The following is a 27,365-nucleotide window of genomic DNA, read 5'->3' as shown; positions in this document are numbered from 1 at the left end:
CTCCTAAACTACCAGTCAAATAACAGTACTTTTAAAAAGAAAGAATGAAATTTGCTTGATTTGCTGCCACTGGTTCAAAGTGAGCCCATACTGGTTTCTGATTTATAATTACATGCAAGATTTCATAACTTCGGGTTCAAAGTAAAATCAACACTAGTTCTATAGGGATTCAGGTTGACTTGCTTTGATTTTAATAAATATCTTCTTAGCCTTACCTTTGCTTCAGGCATATTGCGTAAGTTATTTGTGTGTGACCAGTAATAATGAATGTGAAGTTTGGGATTATAACAGATGACTTATGAGAACTACACACGCGATGGGAGGTGAGCAAGGGACAACAAGACACTTTCTTTGAGAAAATCACGTTAATTCTACCTTTAACACTTGATCTTTTGTGCTTTATTAGTACATGATCAGTCATCTGTTTAGGACTTATACGTACAGTAAATTAAACATTTGTAGGAGCATGAAAGAGGATCATTTTCTATATATTAACAAGGAATTTAGAGTAAAAAAAAAAGACGTGCTGAAGAGTACCTTTTAAAAATAATTAAATATCATTTCATAAATGTACAGTTTAGATAATAACATAAAGGTTTGACCAAATATTTTTAAATGCCTACTAACACCTGTCTGTGGTAAGTTGTTTAAGGCACGTTCAATAGAAGGAAAAAAATATATCTCGGTCATCTCATCCACCCCTTTGTCAGCAGGTACGTTATTCCTACTCACTGGTCTAAACTGTGTGTTTCCTCTGCATGAAGCAGTGTGCAGTGTATTTAAATGAATATGCAGTGTATTGAAATTAAAGGTCATTTAAATCTGTGCTAAACATAACTACTATGTATTAATACAATGAGTTCCCCTCACTTTAAGAATTTCATTACTTATTAAGTGATCTAAATATGAATTTTAGAAAAAAATGGTTTTATGAGTGTGGTATTGCCGTTTAGAATTCTTATTACTTTCTAAAAATGTATGCCATTGTGTTTTCTAAAATGCAGTTCAAGCAAATAACACTCAGGCACCAGTGATTCTTAGAACCACTAGATGGCGCACTACAACCAGATGTTGGGTCTAGTCTAAGAGGGTCCAAGGAAGAGTCAGCTAGAACCCTCTAGTGGTACGTTTGACACGGCATGATGATCACTGCTCTGCAGAATATTATAATTTAATGATGAACAAGGAAACGGCAAGATAAAGATTTAAAACCGGATTTTTAAATAAGTAGTTTTGACCTATAAAAATGTTGTTTCAGATGAATCGGAATTTGAAAATTTCAACTTGGTATCCTGCTCTCTAATAAATCTGAGGCTCATTTAGCCAATCTTGTCTAATAGTCATTTGTATTCATATGAAAGCGGTACACCAAAGTTTTAAAAATTAGTAAATATAGAGCAGCCACATTTCTTATGTCTGGCTTTAGCAAAAATAATTCATATCTGAATTTTACACATCAAGGAAGTTAACTCATATGGATGCTTTAAAATTTTTAACCGATTTTGATTTAAACGTCTCTAAAATATGTCCTTCCCTACCTTTACAAATGAAAGAAATGATGTATTATTTAGCCCTTCCCTTGAGGAATGAAGACTTTGTAAGTAATATCATGTGCTATAATTAATATCAGATAATGACTATGCGTGCACATGCGCACACACACACACACACACACACCCCAGTCCAAACTGCTTGTGGATTCCATGTTTTTTCACTTTCTTTCTTGTCTCATTACTTCTCATTGTTATTCCTATATTTCTTGCTTCTAATTTGACATCTTATTTTATTGGATGAGATTCTGAAATGATTTGATGATATCCTACAAAGAAAATCATGAGCTATGTGACAGCTGTGCATCTTGGTGGCCTTTTGTTCACAAGTCTTGGGGTTGCTAGATCTTACCTTCAGGCGATGGGGTGCTGCTTATACTTTCACATCTATCTTCATTAATTAAATAACTCGTTCCATATAAAGCTCCACGTCAGACCCTCTGTCTAGATTCATTGTTAGATAAAGCATAGGGCTTAGTGATGCCAGGATAATGAATCACTTAAGAACAAACTGACGTTTTTCAAGTAAAACTCCTCAGCAAATAAGCTGTTTGCGGATCTTGGCTAGAGAGCTCACAGATATGCCCCATATTGGTAACTGCGAAGAAATAGGAAACTATCATAGAAATAGCACTAAATTTGAAGTCAGGCAACAGAAATTTGTCTTTGGCCCCTAACTGGCTTGTGAGCTTAGACAAGCTACTTAACTCTATGTATCTCAGGTTTTCTATTTTTTTAACTTTGAACATAAATATAGCAAGTTGTTGCATAATTACCACAGGGGGCCTCATTTTTATATCCCCAGTGAATATCGTGACTAACACATTTTAAGGACCCAGTTCATTATTTGTTGAATTGAAATTGTGTATGTCTGGATATTGATGTGGATATATATTATTAATATGAGCAGTAGGTTCAAGGCAAAAAAGTTTGGATAATTTAATGTATTGTCACAATCAGCTCTAATTATATAATCTCTTTACTTCAGACTCAACTAATTTAATATTTATATAATGCAGAAGAAGTTGGAGTAAAAGTATTATTTTATCAGCCCTTTGTCATCATTTTTATAATGATAGTATAAATAATCTTTTCAAGAACGTATTTTAAATACTTAGTAAAACGTAGTCTTTTATTTGAAAGGACCTATTCATGGACAAATTCAACAAGACAGATATTTACTGAGCATTTTCCATGTCTAAGGCACTATAGATTTTTCTTGAAAAAGGCAGAAAGAGGCAGAACCCCCATCTTCAATGAACTTATCCATAAGTATACTAGGTAAGATCCATTGAACAGTCACAACGAAGGCCAAGTCTACCAAGTCATATAATAAAGATACAAGCAGAATAACAAAAGAACACCATGGGAGTTGTCTGTTATGGCCAGGGAATTTGGGGACACCTTTCTAAGCTGGGCGTGCAAGGCCCTTCTCATTGGACTCCTTTTCATCTGTCAAACCTCATTTGCTGACCCCATCCCAATTTCTCCCATTCCCCACCCACACAAATGAAGCAACCTCCAAACATGCCCAGCTGTATGGAGTTCATTTGTACATTCTTGCCCCTACCTGAAATGGCCTGCCTGGGCACCTCCATTTTTCCTTCTTGAGTTGGTAAACTTCTATTTATTTTTGGAAACTGCCTCAGTGTCACCTTGTCTGTGAAGCTCTCTGACCACCCTCCTTCCCTAGGCAGGTAGCATTTTTTCCTCCGTGACCCTGGAACACTTGGACGTTTCCTTGTTGCAGCAGCACAGTGGGCAGAGAGGAAAGCGTGTGGGAAACAGTGGAGCAGTAGAGACAGGAGGGCATGGTATCTGCTTGGGCGTGAGGGCAGGGGACGGGGAGACTTTGGAGACATCTGGCGTGCATGGTTAGGAGGAAGGAATGCTGGGAACAGACGTGGAGACCAGCAGTGAGAGAGAACTGATATTTCCTGAGGACCTGCCAGGTCCCAGGCCCAGTGCCCCGCTCTGCTAGTGCTTTACATATTTTAATCACATCTGTAAACCCCCTGAAAGGCTAGAGCACTTGTCCACTGTCATGGAGTGAACAAGGAAGGAGTGGAGCTGAGACGCAGACTCTGGTTTCTCTAGAACCTGTGCTGCTGTCATTACACCTGGTCTCAGACAAGTTTGCTCATAACCTGCCAGTCTCTCCCACCAGGACCTACTCCATGCAGGTCTAGCGAGCGGTTCCTACCTGTTTAGCGTTGGTCATTAAGGTACTTGGAAGCATCAAGATAGCAAGTGATTGGTAAATGGCCTGTTTTTAAGGGTTTTCATCATAATGTGAACTAATCTTTTTTTGTTTGTTTGTTTTTTGGTTTTGGGGGGGGGGGGTTCGGCCATGCTGTGTGACTTGTGGGATCTTAGTTCCCTGACCAGGGATCAAACCTGGGCCCCCTGCAGTGGAAGCATGGAGTCCTAACCACTGGACCACCAGGGAATTCCCAGTCTTTCTTGAAAGTCGACTGAAGTTTTGCTTTGTTAGAAAGCCAGTGAGAAGATGAGGACCAGGAGCATTAATAATTAAACTGGAGGTAACAGGACATAAGACAGGGAAACAGAGCAGTAGAAGTTGGTATTGGTGAAAGATGGTGAAACTCTAAAAAGAGGCAGACCATCTTCATGGAGATGAACTGCAGAGGACATTGGGAAGGCAGAACTGGCAAATGTAATAATCGGGTTGGGGCAGGTAGAGAATAACCGATAGGAAAGAGTCCAAGAAATCTCGCCAACTGGACACATGTATGACTTGACACATGAATAGATGGGCTTGTCTTTTTTCCAGATATCAAAATAGAAGGAGGAACATGTCTCGTCTAAGTGGTAGATGCTGAATAACGTTTTGGTCACGTGGGGTTGCTTTCGGGCTGCCAACTGGCAATGTTGTCTCCCCTTCCGTGGTGCTTGGGAGAGAGACGGAGGTGTAGACGCTTGGGAATCCTTCCTTTATAAGTTGTGGTAGAAGCTGTGGAAACCAAGCAGAACCTATGCAAGTGACAAGATGTCAAAGCCCAAATCTCAGTAAACATTTATGTCAGCGTCCCCAGCCTTTTTGGCACCAGGGACTGGTTTGGTGGAAGATAATTTTTCCACTGACCAGGGCGGGGGACGGTTTGGGGATGATTCAAGCGCACTACACTTATTGTGCACTTTATTTCTATTATTATTATATTGTAATATACAATGAAGTAATTACGCAACTCACCATAATGCCGACGGGAGGCGGGGCTTAGGCGGTAATGTGAGGGACGGGGAGCGGCTCTAAATACAGAGAAAGCTTTGCTCGCTCTCCCACCACGCACTTCCCACTGTGCGGCCCGGTTCCTAACAGGCCACGGACCGGTGCTGGTTGGGGGTTGGGGACCCCTGATTTATGTGACAGGTAAAGGAAGGCGTCTACAAAAGAAACTGAGGAAAAGGTAACCAGAAACAGGAAGATAAACGTTGTCCCTACATAGAAATATAAACTCAGCCACATAGAGTATTATCCTTAGACCTTGAACTTTTTACTTCCAGTAAAGTACATTTTTATTATAGGGTATTTTCTTTGTTTGTTTGTTTTGTTTTTTTGTGTGTGTGTTTTGCGGTACGCGGGCCTCTCACTGCTGTGGCCTCTCCCATTGCGGAGCACAGGCTCCAGACGCGCAGGCTCAGCGGCCATGGCTCACGGGCCCAGCTGCTCCGCGGCATGTGGGATCTTCCCAGACCGGGGCACGAACCTGCGTCCCCTACGTCGGCAGGCGGACTCTCAACCACTGCGCCACCAGGGAAGCCCTACAGGGTATTTTTAACTTCATTTACATTTGATTTCTAGAGGAGAGGGGCTAGCCTCTGGGTTAACACAGTGTTTTTCCTGTAAGGACTAGTTCATATTCTCTCAGTCTGCTTGGCCATTTCTGACTGGATATCCTGGTTTACGAAAGCAGTGATTTAAGATGTTGAGAGGCATTGTAGGGTAGTGGTTAGGATTGTGACCTTGGGTGTCAGGCTCCCTGGCTTGAAATCCCTCCTCCATCCACCACATACTAACTCTGGGTGAAGTGGGGTTGGTTACAGCAACTACAGGGTCGAAGTTAAATGAGTTCAGATCCATAAAACTCTTAGAGCTAAGTGTGGTAGATGGAAGACGCTCTATGCTGTAGCAAATATTATTTTTATCAAAGAAATCCTCTATATAATTGCATGAAAAAAAAAGACCCACTTGGTCTTGTTTACACATAATGAAAAGGAGAATTAATTCAGTCCAGACAGTTACATAGGGCAGATACTAACATACTGATCACTTGTTTGATTGAATTGACAAGACCAAACGGATCAAACAAATTATAGAATAGATTGGTCTACTTGGCCTATAAAGGAGTTTTATACTTAAAACGTTAGAAAAAATCAGGATCAGGGTCGGCATCCATTTTACCTGCAAATCTTAATTCCTTCCCTAAAAATAACAAATGGGATTTATTTTTAACTTTATGTTATTTATATTTCTTAGCAGAAACAGAAAAACCTTGAATTTCATAATTTAGAATTCAATATTTTTTATTAAGCACCTATCATGTGTCAGGCACATGGCATGTGTATTTCTAAGTTTCACCGTGGGAACAGTGTTCCCATTTTACAGACGGGGAACAGAGTTTCAGAAAGCTTAACTCTCTAGCCTGAGATCCAGTCGCAGATTGGAGACTGAGCCTCATTTGACCGCGCATTCCACTTGATTTCAAAGCCTGTGCTGTTTTCTGCCCCCTTAACACCAGCAAGAAGGAAGGCAGCCTTGTCTACCCCTGGACAAGTCAAGGGCCTTGTAATCTCAGCTCTAGGTTTCTGTTTCCTCATTTTCAAAGGACCTAATTTCCTTCCAGATCTAAAATTCTGTGAACTTTTATGAACTAATGTAACAGAAACCAGAAAACAAGATAGGAATCTTGATTCTGGGGGGTTTTTTCCCCTCATATGCAAATACCATTCCTCAAGTGAAACAGATTGTCACAGCAAATATGTTGAGCCTTGAGTGTAATGAAGCTCATTTGTCAGTGTCTGGGGCCCCCTGACTTTATAAAAGTTAAACAGGGACACATTTCAGAAATGCACTTCTGAACTGAAGAAAATGCCTATGTTTCCTGTTGCCAAAGGTGTTTTTTTTTTTTTTCGGTTGCTTGAGAGAATAATAGAGAGAAGCTGATGTGAGGACATGGGCGTTTTGTTTGACCGGGAGCTTTTGCAAACTGCACATTCCTTTTCTGGTGTTGCTCACACGTCATTTTAATATGAAAGGGCACCTGTCTTTTGTCTCAGGACACATTTACCTTTCAGCGTTTCAGATGGTGAAATGGGAGGTACCCGAAAAAGTTATTTTTGTTTCGTGGGTTTTGGGAATCCATTCAATACCTGATGTTTTCTTTAGACTTTATTATGCCTTCTGCTGGGTAAATGTCATGGAAATGCACTGAGTGACTCTTAATCCTTTTCTTTAACCAAAATTGAAAGAGACAGCCGTTCTCATAATAAATCAGTTTCTTGACTGTTTCAAGAAAAAAACCCTGATGAGAGTTTTCATTTTCCCAGGACACTTAATTAGAATACTAGAATACTATTTAAATAATGCCTGTGAATACACACGCACACACACACACACACACACACACACACAGGCCAGTGTGCATATGAAACTGTTTCTAACATGAACCCCAAATGAGGAGTTAAAAAGTGTTTTCGAACAAAAATTAACGAACCCTCTTTTTTTGGTATGTTCTCTTTTTAATCTTTACAGGACTCTTTCACTTTAAAAGAATAGGAGGGCTTGCTATTAGTTTCAGTTAACATTTTTCTTTTTCAGAGGTTTCGTAGTTTAGTTCAGGTTTTATAAAGAACTGAAAGAGGACAGATTGTGCTGAAAAATGGTCAAAATGTGGAAATGGCTTACGGGTTTTTCATGGGACATAGAGACCTTCACTTCAGAATTGAAAGTCTAAAAGTTAATAACTACACCCCAAGGTGAGTGTAGTGTTAAGCTACCAATTACCCAGCTCACGTCCTTTGATTTTTTTCCTATACATTAGCAACTTGATGTCTCGACTTAATCACTTACTAAGACTTATTGGTAAGGACGTATACCACACCATTCCCTATCATTTTATTATTTCACAGGATTAATGTAAGAAACAAAAATCAAAGGTGATCTGACGGTGGAGTCAAAACTTCTGATTCTTTTGAAAAATATTTAAATACATTTTCAAAGACTTTTCTACCGAGGATTCTAAGTGTATTTGTGGGTTAGACGAAACAAACAAACAAAAAAGGTGGGCATGCTTTTTTTAATTTTTAGCTTATTTCTAGTGAAAACAGTGTTGAATAACACATGTGCAGAATTCTAATTCAAATGAGTTTAAGGACCATTCACTGTTCCTGAAGAAATCACTGGAAATAGGGTTTACTGTCACCCCCATTCAGCCTGGCACAGAGCAGCTGTGCACAAAAGCCGCACAGACCCTGGGAGATGCTTGACCGCTATTAGTGTCCAAGCCAACTCTCCCCACAGGAAAACGTTCGTGGAAAATCCACCCACCGTTCTGTCCCCTCCACTGGCTTTTTTAACTTTAAAGTGAGCTTTCTGTTTTCTAGCAAGATTTGAAGGAGAGAAGGGGGCATGGAGGAAGGATTCTGTCTGTTCTTTATTATATCCTTTCAGGACTCATTTATACATATTACAGTGTATCTTACAAACTTATTTATCGTCTTTTTTAAATTTTTTTTTTGCGGTACGCGGGCTGTCATGGCCTCTCCCGTTGCGGAGCACAGGCTCCGGACGCGCAGGCTCAGTGGCCATGGCTCACGGGCCCAGCCGCTCTGCGGCACGTGGGATCTTCCCGGACCGGGGCACGAACCCGTGTCCCCTGCATCGGCAGGCGGACTCTCAACCACGGCGCCACCAGGGGAGCCCTATTTATCATCTTAATTAGTTTTTACTCACATCATGAAGTTAGTGTCTCATCTTAATTTGTTTATAAGATTGTACCCTTTAAATAGCTTCAAAGCACAAGCATAAAATATAACGTGCAGTTTTAACATAATGTAGCAGCCACTAGCATTGTATCCACTTCTAAAACTTAACTAGTCCAATGAGAGAATTTATTGACTTTTTGTAATGAAATGCTAGGCACGAGGTGGATATAAGGGAAACCGAGGTCCCTCTTGAGGGAGGGGGAGAAGCCTGCTCTCTGCCTGGTCCAAGCAGCCATCTCATCTCCATAGACAGGAGCCACCCCCAGAGCTCAGTCTCTAGCTGTGAAGAGAGATTTGAAGATCTTATTTTCTTTCTTCCCCTCTTCTTTCTTCTGAGTATGGAGAGAGAATACCCAAACTCTGGTTTTATTTGTGAGGAAATGGGGGCAAGAAATATTATACAAGAAATATTGGGGGATATTAAAAAGAAAGCATATATTTTTGTAAGAAAAGCTTCAAGGAAAACTCATCGATCACTCAGATAATGAAGTTTATTATTTTCTGATAGAGGTCCTCCCTCCCCCCACCCCCTAGATGAGACTGTGTTCATTCATTTGTACCTGCCTTCCTTAATCACTTAGCCCCTAATGGTTTATAAGCTTATATATCATTTTCACTGGTTTTACTCATGAGGTAGGGACGTATCTGCATCTTGCATTTTGGAGGCACTTACTGAACCTGATTTCACCTCACAGAATACTTTTCACGTTCTGCACTGAGTTTCCTGTTGCTTTCTCTGCCTCTCCGCCTTTAAGACATCCACCTTAGAAATGATGCCAGACATCTGAGCTCCTCTTTTCTGATCCTTCCTTCCTTATGTCCTCCTCCTCAGACTAAGTAGAATTAATTGTAGCTCATCACTGAGCACGGTGGCCATGGTAACACAACCGTATTGAAAGGGTGGGTTGGAGTGGAGTAGGGAAGGGTCGGGCTCCATCACTGTAGAATCAGTGCTCTTTTGGTTACCAGGTAAAGTGTACAGAGACGTTCCTGACCCCTCTCACCCTCATAGTGAAGACCTTACTCATTATTGTGCTTTTCTAATGAGCAGAGGAGATCCCGAAGACTTTTAAAACCCTGACTGAATTGGGTGAGCCTTTTCAGAGAGTCCCTTATTTCTCCTTGTCCAGAACTCTCTGTTTAAAGCATCGGACATGAAATATCACGTGTATTCATTACCAAGAGGACAGCTCGAATTGTAATCGAGGAGCCTGAGTTAAGAATAAGTGATTATCTTATAGCCAAAATATTCCCTCACCCACCCATCCCAAACTAACAGGGTGTGTTATATATGCTGATTAAGTTAACATAATCAGGAAGCCTGCCAAAAGCTGAGGTGCCCGTCCCTTACATCAAGAGTCGGCCAACCTTCTATAGTAAATGTTTTAGGTATTGCAGGCCATACATTCTCTATTGCAGTGCTCAATGCCTCCATCCCTGGAAAACAGCCATAAACAATATGCAAACAAATGAGTGTGGCTGTGTTCCAATAAAGACTTATTTATGGCCACTAAAATTTGAATTTCATGAAAAGTATATACTTTGCACATGCCACGAGAGAGCCTTCTTTTGGGTTTGTTTTTTTTTTTTTTCCAACCATTTAAAAGTGTGAAAACTACTCTTAGCTTGCGGCTTGCACAGAAAACAAACCACAGACTAGATTTGTCCTGGGGGCCACAGTTTACCACCCCTGCTATAGATTTTCAAGTGAAAAGGGCACAGCTACCATTATTAAACAGCCAAAGTGAAAGTAAAAGTATGTCTATTATAATTTGGAGGAAGAAACTGCAGAATATTAAGTGCCAAAATTGGGTGTACAAGGAAATTCAGAGAACCCCTGAGACAACAGGCCGTCCCTACGGTGGCCATGCTAGCCTCCAGCATCCTTCTTGAGGTGAGACTGAAGCCCCGTCTCCTTCTATGGCCTCTCTTTACTTCCGGGCCCATCCCAGTTATGGAGCCCCTTCCTGTCTCTCCATCTGTAATGCCAAGGTGAGGGTCCAGCAGCTTTTCTAACCCCAGTCATACTCAGATGACACTTCCCCCCCCAAGATAGAAACAGACGTCCTCCTAACACACAACTGAGCAATGCTTTTCCCCAATTAAGAAAATCTTTTATTTTTTCCTTCTTAGGCCTATACTCTCTGTGGCTGGTTCCTTAGTAACACAGGAGATAACTAGGAGATGCCTGTTGGTGACAAGGAGTCAACTGGCTGAGCTCAGTGCCGCAAAGATGGATGTGTTTTTGAAGATATGATTTATATCAAGCTCAGCTTATTAAAACCCATGCTCATGTTGTAAATTTCAAGGAAAAAAATATGGTGATGACATGTAAATAAAACATATGGTGATGAAATGTAAATAAAAGCATTTTAACAGTTGTCATGGATATACTGTATAGTAGATTGCCATTCTTTTTAAGTTAGGGGTTTTGCTGATTTTTAAAAATTTCTGTTAAATTTCTGTTAAATTCTGATCAGTAGACACCTGTAAATGCAGATTTTTGTCTCCATAGAGCATCCAGAATGAGTCGGAAGTTGAGGTTTTGGATTAATCCAGTCAGTAGGCTGGATGTAGGCTGGATGTCAGAGTAACCTGGAGCTTTCTGTGGGCCACAGTTAGTGTGTCCGTATTTCTAGATTTAACTGGGCTGTACTATTCAGTCACTTCTGTGAAAGGGCCACTTGATCCTAAAAGGACCCCTATAGTTAACATTTATTTAACAGTTGAACAAAAACTGCTGGATCTGGTTCAGTCTAGTTTTCCCATCACTTGTACATCTCATTTACAGGGCTTAGTACACTCCTGTGTACACACCTTTGTGGAGGATGTCTGTGTGTGCTGCAGTTTTATTAATTTATTCAAACACTGTTTGGCACATACTTTTAAGCTCTGAGGATAGTGAAATAGTAGAGGCGTGATTCTTGATCTCTGCGTATTCAGAAACTGGTAAAGGGGAAAGACATCTAGACAAAATCTGTATGATCTATTGTGGTAGGCAACTTAATAGAAATAGGAGTTGAACAATTTGAAAGTATCTAAGAAGGTGGAATCAGTGTTGGCTAAGGATGTGACAGAGTTTAGATGGGGAAAGAATTATCCACTCCCCTAGAACACAGTGAAAAGCGCTGCATTTGGAACCAAACACATCTATTTACTGGCCTCAGGCAAGTTACTTTACTCCATTGAACCTCAGTTTTCTCATCTGTAAAGTGGATTTAACAAAAGTCACTTTGCAACTCTGTCCATTGGGATCAGCAAATAGCTCCTTTCCCAGTCTTAGGCCCTTTCGCCAGACACCAAGTTTGGCTAAGCAGCACTTTGTTGACTATTGGATGGAAGCGGCAGAGGAGAGATCAGTTCTTCTGGGGTTGCCTGAGGACAGCGCTTCCATTCTGAATGAGAGCCAGGAAAAAGCACACCTAGGTCAACTATTGTCCCATTCCCCCAGGGAGCTCTTTTGGACAATGGATAGCATATCTTTTCCCAGCAAAGCCTTTGCATATTTTACTGTCTTTACGAGTTGACTGAGGGATCTGGTCAAATTACATACTTCTTCAGACTGTTTTTTACTGTGGATCTCAACACTGGGACCAACTTGATGATTCCTTAGGGCTTGCCCTCATTCTTAAGTCACTGAAGAAGATATTGAAACTTGCACTATTAAGGTATCTAGGATTCTTTCCCAGTAGACAAACAAACAGTAGATGTTTATAAATAATAAGTACTTAATACCTAATTTCTGGGGGGTGGTAGAGTGCTTACCTTTTAATGAAATTTTGTGTGACTGATAAAAGGACATTGTACCCTAAAATAGCCTTTAAACATCTAAGTGATACCCTGTTGGGAGGAGTATTGCAACAAAACATATAAATCACTACGCTTTATAATTCTTTGTGAGTTTTAGCCCTTGAGCCAGTCAACCTAGGTAGAGCCCCCTAACACGCCTTTCCGGTCTACCATGGTGATTATATCCAGTAGCAATCAGTCTATGCCTTTTGATATTTTGACTGCAAAGTAACTTACCCATAACTCAGGATGCAAGTGTTAACTAACCTGCCCAGTGTCACTTTCCCAACAAAGGATTACCAAATGGAAAATCCACTGAGAACAGTCACTTCCCCAAATATCATGTTGGGATGGTTTTTCTGGAGAAATGATGGAGCACCAAAGCGTGTGTCCCTTTGTTTCTTCCAGGAGAGAAACCCTACAAGTGTACCTGGGAAGGCTGCACCTGGAAATTCGCTCGTTCGGATGAACTGACGAGGCATTACCGCAAACACACGGGAGTGAAGCCATTCAAGTGCGCAGACTGTGATCGCAGCTTTTCCCGGTCAGATCACTTGGCACTGCACCGCCGGAGGCATATGCTGGTGTGAGGAAGGCTACCTGTCCAGCTGAGTGTAAGAGCTGGATCTCTTAGCGGCACCCAATTCAGCAGGGCTGAATCCCCTTCACAGTGTTAACACAAAAGGGCATCACCATCCCACGATGTCTGAAAGCAGAGCAGGAAAAAGAAGTAGTAACACTTCTCCTTTCGGTCTGAAGGTAACCCCCATCATGACTACACGAGAAACAACTTCATGCTGGCCTGGGAGATCGGTGACACAAATGCTGAAGAGACAGGCATTGTTTTCCGTGCTGTGTCCTCTGCCATTTCAAGATGTTTGTAGTTTGTACATTTTCTGAGCTGTCAGACGTTTTGTTCTTGATACTTTAAAGGTCATCTACCACAAATTGATGGCTAGAGCAAGACCTTGTAAATTTGAATTATTCTCCCATCATCCCACCCCTGAGCCCGTTTTTACAAAAGTTTGAGTTACTGTCTAAGTAAGATAGAACCCACTTCCAATCTGTTACCAGCAAGCAGCCTGAAAGTAGAAAAGAAGAAGCTGTTGGAGAGGTTCCATTACCTGAAAAGAAAGGAGCGCTAAGGCAGCCCTTTGCAATAGTGATGGCAGCCACTAGATATCACCCGCAACTTGTCATTATGCCATCCATGCCCTGGAGAAAACCAACATTGATTCTTTCATTTGTTTGTTGTTGATCGTTTTTGTTTTGTTCTGCTTCTGTTTTGTTCATCTGTTCGAGCAGAGGGACAGCGACATTTCAGTTGGAGTCTAGTCCTGGTGTCTGCCCTGGCATGGACGGGCACAGAGCCGTTTTGTAGTTGAATAGGAAGAGCCTGTCTAAAAAAACTACTGCCCCACTTCAAATTGCAGTGTTCTGTCACCTAGGCATCATCTCTTCCTGCCCCTAGTATTTGATTACAAGGAATCGGGGGGAGGGGGGAAACTTTCTTAGACACACTGGCACCAAGGTAAGAGGTGGGGCTGACCAGGCAGTCAGTGAACATGAAAAAGTCAGACAAAGCAGAGATGGAAATAATGCGCCTCTTGAGGAGAAAAGCAATAACGAATAAAAGGACTTGCCTACAATAACTTCACTGAGGACTCATGTTACCAGTTTTCATACTTACTAAAGGGATTGTAAAAAACACCCCAGCATTTTAGAGGTCTTGGTTACATTTGCAGCACTGAGGTAATCTTTCTGCTGTTTGTTGTCCTGCTTGGTTGAGTACCACAATTAAAGATTATGCTCCCCCTTTTCTTGTTTGAAAACAGTTATTTGGTGACTAGAAAGGCCACGGAGGCATAGCAGGGAATTAACTCTTGGGTGAATGGGTCAGTTCTTGGAACCAAGTCAGTGGGAAAGGAATGCTCCCCAAGGAAAGCCTGACATGGTGCTAGTTTCCTCCCTTGGAGAGCCAAGGATAAGTGACTCTCCAATAGGTTCTTCTCTACAGATTTCATTTTCTAAACTCACCCAGTGGTTCTGCAATGGCATCTGCAGGGATATTTGAACCCACTCATCCTGTGCTGAGGGTGAGAGGAAATTATAGTCCCGTCAGCCCCCCAAAATTATGCGCCTTTTTTGCAACTAGCAAAGTGTATAGTAAACAAAGCAATACATCACCAACGAGCATTCTTTCAGAAAAATTATCATATTTTTTCCCCACTAAAAGCTGGGTTTTTTCAGCTTTCTGTGGCTAAGGGGCTTGGTGAGGTTTTTTTGTCGTTGTTGTTGTTATTATTAAGATTTTTTTTATAGCTTAGGTATAAGAAGTTGCCAGCATAGACCTTTGCAATATATTTTAATTACAAACACTTGATTTGGAGAATTGCACAAATCAACCTCACAATATTACTAGCTCATTTTTAAAGGTGTGAACATTCTGAAATAATTTCTGGTTCTAGGATTATCCTTTTTAGGATTATCTTCTAATTCAGATAATCTTATTTTGGTGAAGCAAAAACTATAAACGTTGAAAAAAGGATGATTTGTGTTGGATGGCATTAAAAAGAATTTTTTTTTTTAATATTCAAGCAACAGCATAATGATTTTCAGGTCAAATTCTATCTTCAAAAATATGTGCTCTACATTTCCTGCCAGGTCTGAAAAATTCATTGGCAGTGTCCCTCCAACAAGGGCTGCAATTCTATGGATAAATAGCTTCTTTAGCTACGACAGTGTACTACCCACCAAGCACTGGGTTTTTGTGGGTTTTTTTACCAACTGGAAAGGTTTTTTATCTGTACTGTATGCAACTCCTCCTTCTCATTGCCTGTGACTATTTTGAATAGAAAGGCCAGTGTTGGTTACTGGTCAGTGGCAAAGAACACAGAGCATGACGAACACAGAGCATGGTGAACACACCTGTGAAGCCATCTATGCTAGTCCTGGAACCAAGTTGGCAGATAGTAGGTGAATCACTGAGGTGAAGGGCCGACGTGATTTAATTCTGCCTGCTAGAAACAGAAGAAGGGCCAATCCCGTTCTCTGCTGAGAGATCTTGAGAGCATTACAGGTAGAAGTGGTTTTCAGAATTCATAGAACTGACAGGCAGTGGGAGCCTCCTGAGTGACAGCTAGATTTAAATTTAGCACAGAACGAAATGAGCTGCTCCTCTGTAATAACATAGGAAAAATTCAGGGACGTGAACTTGTCTGCTCACCCCCTGAAAGTGGCAACCCAACTGAGACAGTAAGTTTACCGATAGAACCTGTCGGCATTTTGCCATTTCCCCCTTTTGATGTATTGATACTTCTAAGGAGGGATCCAAGCACAAATAGTGAATGAGTCGCTGATCTAGTCGCAGGACTGAAATTTACCTGGGACTTGTCTTGGGACATGACAAATTCTCCTTGGTGGATTTTCTACAAGTGTTTCCCTGCGGAAAGGAAGGTGGTTTGGGAGAGAAGGAATTACATTTTTAAGTAAGAATATCTTCAGGCATAGAAAAGCCTACTCTATTTTATCTTATGTCCATTCTAGACTCTTTTTAAAAGCACAGTAGATGATTAACAACAGAAAAGGAGTAGAATCCAAAGGACTTCTCAGTTGTTCTCTAACTAGAAGCATTCTTTGGTTTCAAATTTGAAGCTATTCAGTTTGCAGCTGGGCGTATGTGCACGTTTGGGAACTTAGACACAGGTAGCTGCAATGGCTTGAGAAGCTACAGTTGACCTGTCTCTTTGCATTTTAGAGATTGATTTCAAGGAAGTTAAGGTTATTTGAAAAGTTGAGAGGTACAGACTTTGAGGTTTCAATAGATTCCCTCCTTGTATCCTGATCTTAGGTTGTTTGGGAAAAGATTCACACTTCCCCATCCACTTCCAGCCCCATCCCATCAATTGTGTGTGGACTTTGAGAAGCCTGCTTGATAACTTGTCTTAAGTTCTATTAAGGCATTTAGACTGAAATTCCTAATGGCTTTACCATAAAATTTATACTGTTGCCTGGCATTAGTTTTACAAAACACTATAGGACATTTATTTTCAAAGGCAGTTCAATAACAATAACATAAACCACATTTTTTTTTAAAAGAGCACTTTTTATTCACTTTAAAGTTTAAGTGGAAAATAGGAAGAGGAATGTCAGGGGGGGAAAACTTGCAAAATGCTACAGTGTTTACAAATGCCAGTTCTAGATGATTGAAAAGGCCATTCTCATTATGGTTGAAATTTGGAATAGCTTATACAAAGATTGTGTTCATTTTTATACAGTTGTTTTAACTTCAAATTGCTATTTGTGTTTTAAACATAAATATAATTCTGCACTTTGAAATCAGTTCATTAGAATGATAACATGTATATGGATAAAGATGCAGTATTCCTTATTCTGTACTTTATTATACTTATCAAAGCTGCAATTGAATAAATCTGGTGAGGTGAGGCCTTCAAATGTATTAATACGCCTTTGTTACATTGTTACAACTGCTTAGAAATGTAGCCATGATGTTGTTGTAAAGGTGTCTTAACATTTACAGTAAGGATTGACAGAATTTAAGCAGTGTTAAGAATACCAGCATTCATTATACGTTGAGTTACAATCTTTGTGTAAGGGATTGAACGTGAGATAACTCTTATGAATCATAATAGGCCCAGGAAGCCTTAATACTCATAGTCCATAATCCAATCTCAGATTTTGCTCCTTACTAATTAATGCCTGTAAATTTAGGAGGTAAATGTATTCTGCAACTTCACTGATCAGATCTCTGCCTTCCACCTTGCTGAGGTAGTGCATCTCACGAAAAAATCTTTCAACTTGATTTGGTTTTGTTTAGAAAAGGGATTTGGTAAGCCACATGTCTTCCATATCACATTTCTCCTTATCTCCACACTGCCTTCCACTTAACCTGTACAGGCCCCCCGACAGATGCACACGTGTATACACACCCGTATATGCAGCAGCCAGGGGGCTAATAAATATCAACAGAGAACTTTTTTAAAAGAATGAATTTGTAATAATCCATGCTGTCTAGAAATGTAAGTTATTTACCTTACTAGGGAATCAGCTTATAATGCTATATATGACTTTGCCTGCATTTTATAGTTAAGAAGTGTACATAAAAGTTTAAAATGCTATATTTTCACAGTTTCATTATAGAATAATGTCTGTTTAGCAACCCATGTCCATTGGTACTTTAAATATGCTAAATACTGTGCAACTGCAATAGAAATTCAGATTTTCGTAAGAAAATGAAACAGGAGGATACTGCATCTTAAAGAAATAGAGTGAAGATATTTTACTGTATTCGTAACATGTGTGATAGTGGAAAAAGTATTTTCAAACTCACAAATTTTACAGAGGTTGTAAATAGTTTGATGAAGTATGTTGGGAAAAAGAGCTTCTAGTTTTCATCACAATAAAAAAAAAAAAACTTGTTCAGATATGCCTTGTGTATCTTACACACGATTAGTGATACTGCCATGGGTACTCTGTTCTGCTTTGTCAGAGCACAGTCCTTGTGCTTCCCGACAAAATGGAGTGGCCACTTGTCTCAATTTAGCCAGGATGGTTTAGAATGCAATGAAGTCATTTTAAGTTGCAGCCAACTGATTCCAAACTCAAAATGTCTTTGCCTGAAAAGAGAAAAACAGCTGCAAAGGATTTTACTTGTGCTAAAATAGAAGCATCTAGCAATTATTCTCTTTTCTCAGTTACTTTCCTCCTCCATGAAGTAGTTCTCTATCAGAAGAAACAAACACCCTCTACAGGTGTTTATTCTTGTTGAATCCCAGAGGGGATACTTTTAGCAGTAGCTACCTGTTGACAAGATGAGTGCCATGGATATGGCCACATGTGAAATGAATCTGTACTGGCAATGGGAATAAGCTAATGCCAGTTTTCAGAAATGAATTAAAAGCTGAAAGTGCCTGTCAATAAACATTATGACCAATGAGATATTCCTATACTTTTACACAGCAATAATTCTTCATCAGACTGGGTTTTTCCTCCACCTTTGCGAAACACATGCACACAGAGTAAATATATATGCACACAGTAAATTGAATCTGTTCACATACCCCCTCAAAAATTATTTGGTGTGTTTTAAATATACCTAATCTTGTTTATGTTAGCATTTCTTAATTTAATCTTTCTTAACTACAGAACGTAAGAATGCAAATCTGAACTTTATCTCCAATATATACTCTGGCACACGGCATTTATAATTTTGAGGTGAAAACTTCACTGTGATTTGCCCCAATCTTATGAAGCACTTGTGTGTGGCTCAAAAAGTTTTGCTTGGTTAAGAAAAGCCAATTTATTTAGAGCAAAACAGTAGAGATGTTTGCTTGTTTTCCTTTATTTTATTCACTAATATCAACTGCACAAATCCATCTTTACATTTCTTCATATCCTTTTCCCCTAATATTTCCTGTTACCATCTAAGAACCATTTTGGAGTGAATATTGACACAATCATTCCTCCCCAAAAAGCCTACAAAGGTATGACTGGCATTGAGTAAGCCTAGTCTTTGACTAAGCTTTACAGTTAGTCCTGGAAATGACCAGATTTACATTCAGAACTTCACACTATTTTCCTATCATTATTTCACTGCTAAAAGTGGAGTCGTGAATAGAAATATATGAGGAGATGATATGAATAGACAAGAGCCCTGGAAATTCACCGGCCTCACCATCTCAGAGCACAAATCCACACAAACAAGCTACTGAGAGGTATCAGTAAAATCATATTCTTTCAGAGCCAAACGTTTGGTAAGAGCAATTTTAAAAGTATAATTGTGATTAAACACTCAGGCTTTAGACAGTGAAGACTACCACGATGGACAGTGTTCTCCAAAACCAGATCATAGGCCTGGAGAAAACCATCTCCCGTTTCCTCCTCTGCATTTCAGAAAAAAAGGGAAAGAAGGAAATATGCCAGGTTAGGGTATAAAATAACCATTTAAGTGTCAAAGGAAAGCTGCTGGGTTCCATAATCTCACTGAAGGCAAGTCTTCTGACTGGGCTGTTTTCTGCAAGTTGTCTGAAAGAACTAAAAGAACTTGAAAGGTCAAAAGTTCAGCAAACCATGAAAATCATAGCTGTTCTTTAGTAAACCCTTACTACGTGCCAAGCGCTATACTAGGCAATTTTTAGACATATTACCTCTGATCTGTACAACAGTACCAGATTTTATGGGTGGCTGAGTTGTCCACAAACAGAAATAGTGAGTGACAGAGTGGGAATGTGACATTACCTCTCTGGCTCTGAAGCCTGTATTCTTCCCAGTGCACCACAGCACGTGTGTTCCCAGAAGCCACCTTTCCATAGCTAACTCTTCAGTAGTTTATTGGGTTTTTTTGTTTTTGTTTTTGTTTTTTTTGCGGTACACGGGCCTCTCTCTGTTGTGGCCTCTCCCGTTGCGGAGCACAGGCTCCGGACGCGCAGGCTCAGCGGCTGTGGCTCACGGGCCCAGCTGCTCCGCAGCATGTGGGGTCTTCCCGGACCGGGGCACAAACCCGTGTCCTCTGCATCAGCAGGCGGACTCTCAACCACTGCGCCACCAGGGAAGCCCCTTAAGTAGTTTTATTATAGATGTGTATCATCTATTTTCCAAATAAGATATAGGGACATGATACAACACGTGACTTAACAGTGGTACATAATATTTGAAATCAGTCTTCTCCTGGAGAGTCACACGTGGAGGATTATTATAAACAAACAGCACCAGCCCACTGTCTCCCTGAACTTGTCACTTGCCTCTTAAAATGTTTGGCCTGGAGATCCAAAATCCTCAAAACTCTTCCCTACTGTGTAGCATTTTCGACAGAGCAGGTTTTCTCAATTCTGCATATTTCTTTGTAGGTTTACTAGAAGGCTTTCCACCTGTATAGACCTTCTAGAGTATGTTTAAGTTACATTTGAAATGTTCACCTCCACGGAACTAGTCGTTAATAACAGAGCCCCCTCTTGGCGGTGGTGAATGGGGAGACCATCTTGAACATTCAGATGATGAGCAAGAAGAGAGAACGGACAATTCCTTTTCAGATTTCTCACCTAACAGTACCACATTGGAATGTTTTCAGTAGCCTTATAAATAATTTGTTTGTAGTATTGTTGTTAGTTTAATTGAATTTTACGTAGGAAGCTGTCCAACCTCAGAGAAATAACCCCGACCCCCCTTTTCTATGTAGAACAAGGTCTCTGACAGTATTGATTTATGGAAGTACTAATGGACTTAGAAAACATTAAGAGAATGTCATTTCTCATGGTATTTCTTTTTCTGAAAATGAATCTCCTGAATTATGATCTTTTTCCATGTTACTTGGCTGAGGGAAGAGATAAAACCTGTATAAACAAATTCCCTTCCATGCTGAAAGCAAGTGTTCCGTGTGCACACAACCCACTGCGGAAAGGGGCTTTCTCCTCAGTTAATTGGGTTTCACAAGCAATAATTTCTCAACAAAAAACCACAACTTTAAGTGAGTTGAAAAGAGGTGAATGGTGAAAATAGTCACATCGGTACTTTTTCTTTCTGGATTACTTCTCTAGAAATTTTAAATATTTGAGGCAACAGTCTGCCCTTTGTGCAAAGCAAGAACCAATGAATGGACTCCTTGTGTGAATTACTATATCTTGCTTTTTCCAAGTGAGGGTGAAGAGGAGGGTAGAATTTGGGTCAAATTCTAGTCAAAATGCTCAAGTAATCAAAAAGTAGGATATTTTAGGGATATACCAACATCTTCCCTTTCTGCTACTTTCATACTCCTAAGATATAGCATAAAACATTATAGGAAATGCTTTTGTCCTACTTGTGTTTGCCCTGCTAGTTTTCCCATAACAGAATTTTGTAATTACATCCAGACTACAGGATATATTTCGTCCCCCAGACTTGATTACATTGGATGGGTATTGTTGAACTGGGGCACTGGTGCCTATATTCAAGGCTCTTTCCTATCAACTTGTCTGTCCACACTTTGTTGTGTTTAAAACTTCATTTTAAAAAATTACCATCACCGCCCCCGACCCATGGAATGGTGGCTGTATTGTTTTGTTCATGTCTGTGTGGGACACATTGCATCACGTGGCAAACCAACTCCCCGTGGATGTGAGATAACTACTTACAAAACCAGCTTAAAAACATCGTCTTCTGTATTATGTCATCCTGTATCATAATGCAATTATGTGTATCATAACATGCTCATTTAAAAAAGAAAAGAGAGAGAAACCAGCAAATTCATGTTTGTCCATAGAAGAATGTACTCAGAACTTTGTGTTGTGAAACGATGAGAACAGACCACATTTAAGATACCCACCTGCCACTTAAAATGACTTAGTTATAATTAGTAGTAGTCTAGACGTTGCTCTTGGTGTGTGGGATTCAATTCAAACGTCATCTTCTTTTGAACAAATCTCTTGGTGGTATTTGAAAAAACACATGAGAATAAAGAAAAATATCATCTTTGACCAAATCAAGCAGGCATCTTCTTCCTTCTCCTTGACACTTAGCTCATTATACATGGTGATTGGATTACAAGAGCCGTGTAAAAATACAAAAACATCCTTTCGTTTACAAAACAGTTATTCTAGGCTTGAAGCCTCTGAACAGCAAATTGAAGAGATGTGCTGCGTCTGATTCACTTTACAGGTGTAATTTTACAAAGGCTCCTGGGTCTCTGACCCCAGAGAGTTAGAATGCCCAGAGGAGGTCCTCCGAATTAAAGGATACCCCCCCCAATAATGCTGGCAAGCAAATGTGTTAATTTCTTAAATCTTCATTTGGTTTTCTGTTCAGAGTTTTAATTGCAAATGAATTTATTTCTCCAGCTTATCTAAAGATCTAATTTCCCAATAGTTTCCTCTGCATTTATATACTCTGTAGTGTTTAGGCAACCCCTGTTATAAGTTTATTAATATTATGTAAGTGTTGTTCTTGTATTTATGTATAGTGTATGTATTGTAAATATACTCAGAGCTTTTTTCCTTTTACTGTAAAATGGTGATTTTTTTTTTTTTTTGCCCTATGATAACGTAAAGGGAGACCCTCCTAATGAGATTCTCTCAGAGGATGATTATTCCAGTCTATTCTCAGAGATGTAAATGAACAAGTGTTATCGTTTTTAATGGTGTCTCAGACATATTCTGTTGGTGCATTGCTTTTCTGTATTCAACTTTCCTATGAATTGAGCTGTGAACCGAAATAGAGTTTAAACCTTTAACTGTATGCATTTGTATAATTATCTGAATGAAGGCATGAAGGTTAAATAAAGCATTTTGTATTGAACGAAACTCCCTAATTATTACTAAGGCTGATCCAGACACTTTGGAAATCATAGTTATTAACCATTCTAATTAAACCTTTGTTATGAAAAGTTTTACCATTTGTGTATAGTAATTTAAAACACAGAACAAGATAGCCTCTATACTAAAAAATGAACAGGGTTTTATTTCATGACAACCAGGACCTTAAGAGGGATTCCTAACAATATTTTAATGAATGTAAAGCTAAAAAGTGGTCCAGAAATGTGAAGTGATATGAAGAAAAGATATTTTTCAAAGCCTAAAGTTAAATCTCTATAATTGAATGAATTATAATATTTTTCAGACTTTGTGGATCATTTAAGTGTAGAATGATCCATTTAACACATGCCAACGCTAGTTTATTTCCATAAATTTTTTAAGAAAACAATTATAAGGCTTTTGAAAATAAGACCATTAACGAGTAGACTATCTTTTAAGTAATTGCTAAAAAAGCACTTGAAAAATCTAAGTACAGTAAGTCTCCTACATACGAACAAGTTCCGTTCCAAGAGCACATTCGTAAATCTAATTTGTTCTTGAGTCCAACAAAGTTAGCCTAGGTACCCAACTAACACAATCAGCTATATAGTACTGTACTGTAATAGATTTATAATATTTTTCCCACATATAATACCAAACACAAAAAATAAAACATTTTAAATCTTACAGTACAGTACCCTGAAAAGTACAGTAGTACCAGCTATATCACCGCTGCTTTTACGCTTGCTTCCAGAGATCCTGGGTTTGGAATAAAGATACTGTACTACTGTACTCTATTCAGTACTGTACAATAAAGTACACAAAAGCACAACCACTTGTAGAGAATGCACACACGTGACAACATACGCCAGACACGGTGATTCAACATGCGAACGCATGTTCCCATCTTTGAAAGTTCACAACTTAAAGGTTCATATGTAGGGGACTTACTGTATTCTCCTATTAGTGTCCTTCAATTGGAGACCTACTAGAAAAATCCATTCAACAATGAGAATGGTAGTAAATGCTTCTAACAATTATATAAGAAGATGACAATTAAAACAATATTTGAGTACTTCCTAGATGGCCAGGCAGTGTTCTAAGTATTATATTTGTTCCCTTTATTCATTACAAAAATCCTGAGTTAGGTTCTGTTATTATCCTAATTTTACAGAGGTAAAAGTAAGGTAATGAGTTCAGGCAACTTTCCCAGTCTGGTTCCAGGATTGGTGTCTTAGGCTACTGAAGGGTTAAGGGGATGAGAAAGGATGGAAGGCGGGGAGCAGGGCGTCCAGCTGATAGAGAGAATAAGTAGTGATGAATATCATAGAAGTGTTCGACAAATACCTTTGATTATGTATGTACAAATAAATAAAAATAAATCCAATAAATGCTATTCTTCATACTTGGCAAACTGTAGTGTAGTTTAATAACTCATAAAAATCAGAGATTGAAATTGATTTTGACTCACTTTATTCCTGACTCAAATCCATTTGTAAATGAACTTTGAGTTCTGTGAAATCACTGGGTTCCACTCAGAGACGCTGTGCAAGGAGAGCCATGAGGGCTGCACATCACGCTCCACTCCATCCAGGCCGCTCCTTCCATGTAGGTTGGAAGGCTCAGTGCACTGTATATTTGACTTTCCCAAGCCTGGTTGCTTTGAGCATCTGAAGGGCTCCTAAGGGAGTGACTCCTCTCCCAGGGCGAGCTTCCTTGGCACTTTCATGGTGACCACAACACCAACTCTACAGAAGAAATCACTCACTAAATGATGATAAGATTCTTTGACAATTGAGGCAACAAACTGTAAGTACATTTTTTCCTAATCTATTTATGAATATTTTAGTCGTGCCATTTTAGAAATAATCCATTCAGGCAAAAGCCAATAAGTTAGGATAGTCTATGTTGTTTAACACTCTGGTGAAGCATGGTAGTAACTTGTAAGGCTGAACCTAATTCATTCACTTACTTCATTTTTGGATGTGACTTTGTAACAAAGTGGGAACTTGGACATTAGATTTACATGTCTTTGGCCTGATTTCCTGAGCGTTCTCTTTAGTCCACACAAGCAGCTAAGCCAGCTCTACAGCTTTGTTCTTGTTTGTTTTGCAGTCTGCCTTAGGAAACTTTGTCATAAGCATAGACCAATGAAGCAAATCTCATGGAATAGATCACCCGATACTACTATTCTACGTTCAAGGTAATTTATTTGTCAGTGTTTCTTCTACCAAGTGATTCCTGGATACTTCAACAATAGGTGGAATTATATGGGTGCTAGATAATTCTGAAACTTCCTCAGTTCTTACATCTACTCTGGATGTTTTGCCATAGCTGAGATTTCTAATCTGAACATTGATGGTTTCGCTGTTTCTGTTTCTCTCCACGTCAATGACTACAAAGCAACAGCATGAAAGAGTTAAAAGTATAGAAATAGCAATGTGATTAAGATTAGAATACCTTGGAGCTTTATCAAAAAGGAAAAATATTTCAGTGCTAGAATAAAATTATACTCCCTAAAAAATTTTCAGTCCCAAAAGGCCACTGATGGTTTTCATACCATATACTACATTGTCTTCCCACCAAAGTTGCACAGTGAGTTCCCTGTGCTTTGTCCGAGCGCTGCCTGGATTTAATATATTTCTGTCCCAGTAGTGCAATAAGTATAATTTACGTCACTTCCTGTTTAGTCTAAATTCACCAATGAACACCTACACAGCCCATACACTTGAATGATTGTCTATTTCTAAAATAAAATACATTTTCCTTATACAGGAACAACTTTTACATGATCTTTCCCTTTGACAGTTTCACTGTGGTAAATTCATGTGTGTGTGTGTGTGTGTGTGTGTGTGTGTGTGTGTGTAACTCAGTTTTATGAGGCCATGATAATATCAATAACATCAGACTTAAGCAGGTATGCTAAAAACAGGTTCACTCAGGGACTACTCCAGAATTGCTTAAAAATATGTATAGCCATCATGATGCCCCCTTTTATTAGAGCTACAGTTTACATGCATATATTGTAACCTATTACCTTGGAGAGGATTGCAAGGCACTGTAAGTCTGTGCCTTGAGCTACTGTGACGTCCAGATCCCTTAGAGCTTTCAGACCCTACCAAAGACTCAGGTCGGTTCAAACATCTCAAGGGCAGCCTTGCTGTGCCCCAGACTCCTCTGAGCTCTTCAGCTTGACCAGAGACCAATTCATGAGGTAGATGTGGTCATGAAGGTTTAGCATAATTGATCATCCTCAGGGCCCTTCAAGCTTACATTAGCACGGACTGTACATTCCATTGCTGAACCTACCTCACCTTTCATGGCTAATTTGGAGCCACTGCTTTGTAATATGTTCAGTATGAATCCACACAGTCACTTGGGCATGGATGTTGATTCTTTTGTAATATATATATATATATATATATATATATATATATATATAAAACAATATTTTGTAACTTAAGTGAGAAATTATATTTGCTATATCTAAAACATAGGAGAATGGTTAGGAGATTTCATATAGTTTATTTATTCAGCCACCCATAACAAGTCATTGTTATGGTTACTAGTAAAAAGTTTTACATGCATAAAATAAAGCACACATTTGAGTTATTACTCTGTGTAGGTATTATACTAATCAATATGGGATATAAAAATTGTACCTCAGACATGATCCCTGACTGAAACTAGGTTACAACCTATTGGAGTAGATAAATACAGTTTCTATAGTATAAAATATAAATGGATAAGCACCACCAGAACTGGCTAAGGTGCTGTGAAAGGTTAAATGTAGAGAGAATAGCTTCTGTAACACAGGTAATCAGCGGGGCTTTCATGTCCCCTGAGATCTCTCTTGCATGCAGTTGCTCAGATCCCTAATTCCATGCCCAGTGAAAGACCAAAGCCCTCCCCAGGATTTCCGTGAACTTTGGGGGCATGTGCAGCCCCGGGGGTAAAGGAGGCAAGGCTGCTCGCATCATCACAATCACCTCATTCTCTTGGTTTATGGATCATTTCAAGGTCTAAAGTGTGCTGTCTCTGTTTTCTGACCTGTCAGCTTCTTCTTTGATTTACTACACACATGCACGTGTGCATGCACACACACACGTGTAAATTATACATTCATTTGTTTGCACACTGAAGTTTTGTGACCCATTAGTGGCAATGAAATCCATTTACTGGGTCAAGATGAAAATTTTCAAAAATTAAATAAAGAATAGTATGGGATGGTATAGGACAAGATGGAATGGAGTAGAATGGAATGCAAGAAAAGGGAAGAGAAGAAAGAGCAGAGGAGATGAAGAGTAGCTTTTGTTTCAGTTATGTACACAAGAGCATGCATGTGACAAGGCACAATGTAAAAAATACAGTTTGAAAGCCTCTAGTTGACTGGTCTCTCTCTCTCTTTTTCTCCTGTCCAGCATCTCCCATGGCAAATCCAGGAGCGCTAATTTCTCACACTGAGCAATTTATCCATTGTGGTGGTTAATTTTATGTGTCAACTTGGCTGGGCCATTGTGCCTAGATATTTGGTCAGACATTATTGAGGATGTTTCTGTGAGGTGTTTTTTGGATGAGATTAACAGTTAAATAAGTGGACTTTGAGTAAAGCAGATTAACCTCCATAACGTGGATGAGCCTCTTTCAATCAGCTAAAGGCCTTAATAAAACAAAGACTGTCCCCAAGAAAGAAGGAATTCTGCCAGCAAACACGTTTACACTTGAACTGCAACTTTTCCCT

General features: G+C 39.5%; 1 protein-coding gene across 3 annotated transcripts in view; it reads left to right on the top strand.

Moving 5' to 3' along the window:
- The window catches only part of KLF12 (KLF transcription factor 12), a 461,550-nt gene extending 438,831 nt beyond the window's left edge, over positions 1 to 22,719 (top strand). For all 3 annotated transcript variants that reach the window (XM_082601894.1, XM_082601896.1, XM_082601895.1), the window contains one exon: positions 12,753 to 22,719. In XM_082601894.1, the coding sequence (XP_082458020.1) occupies positions 12,753 to 12,934 (182 nt within the window). In that variant the 3' untranslated portion in view covers positions 12,935 to 22,719. The remainder of the gene's footprint in view (positions 1 to 12,752) is intronic.
- The last annotated feature ends 4,646 nt before the right edge of the window (positions 22,720 to 27,365 follow it).

Source organism: Mesoplodon mirus (assembly GCF_964341445.2).
Source record: "Mesoplodon mirus genome assembly, chromosome: 17".
NCBI classification, from domain to species: domain Eukaryota; kingdom Metazoa; phylum Chordata; class Mammalia; order Artiodactyla; family Ziphiidae; genus Mesoplodon; species Mesoplodon mirus.
Note: the sequence above shows the minus strand (reverse complement) of the source record. Positions and strands in the feature narration are given on the sequence as shown.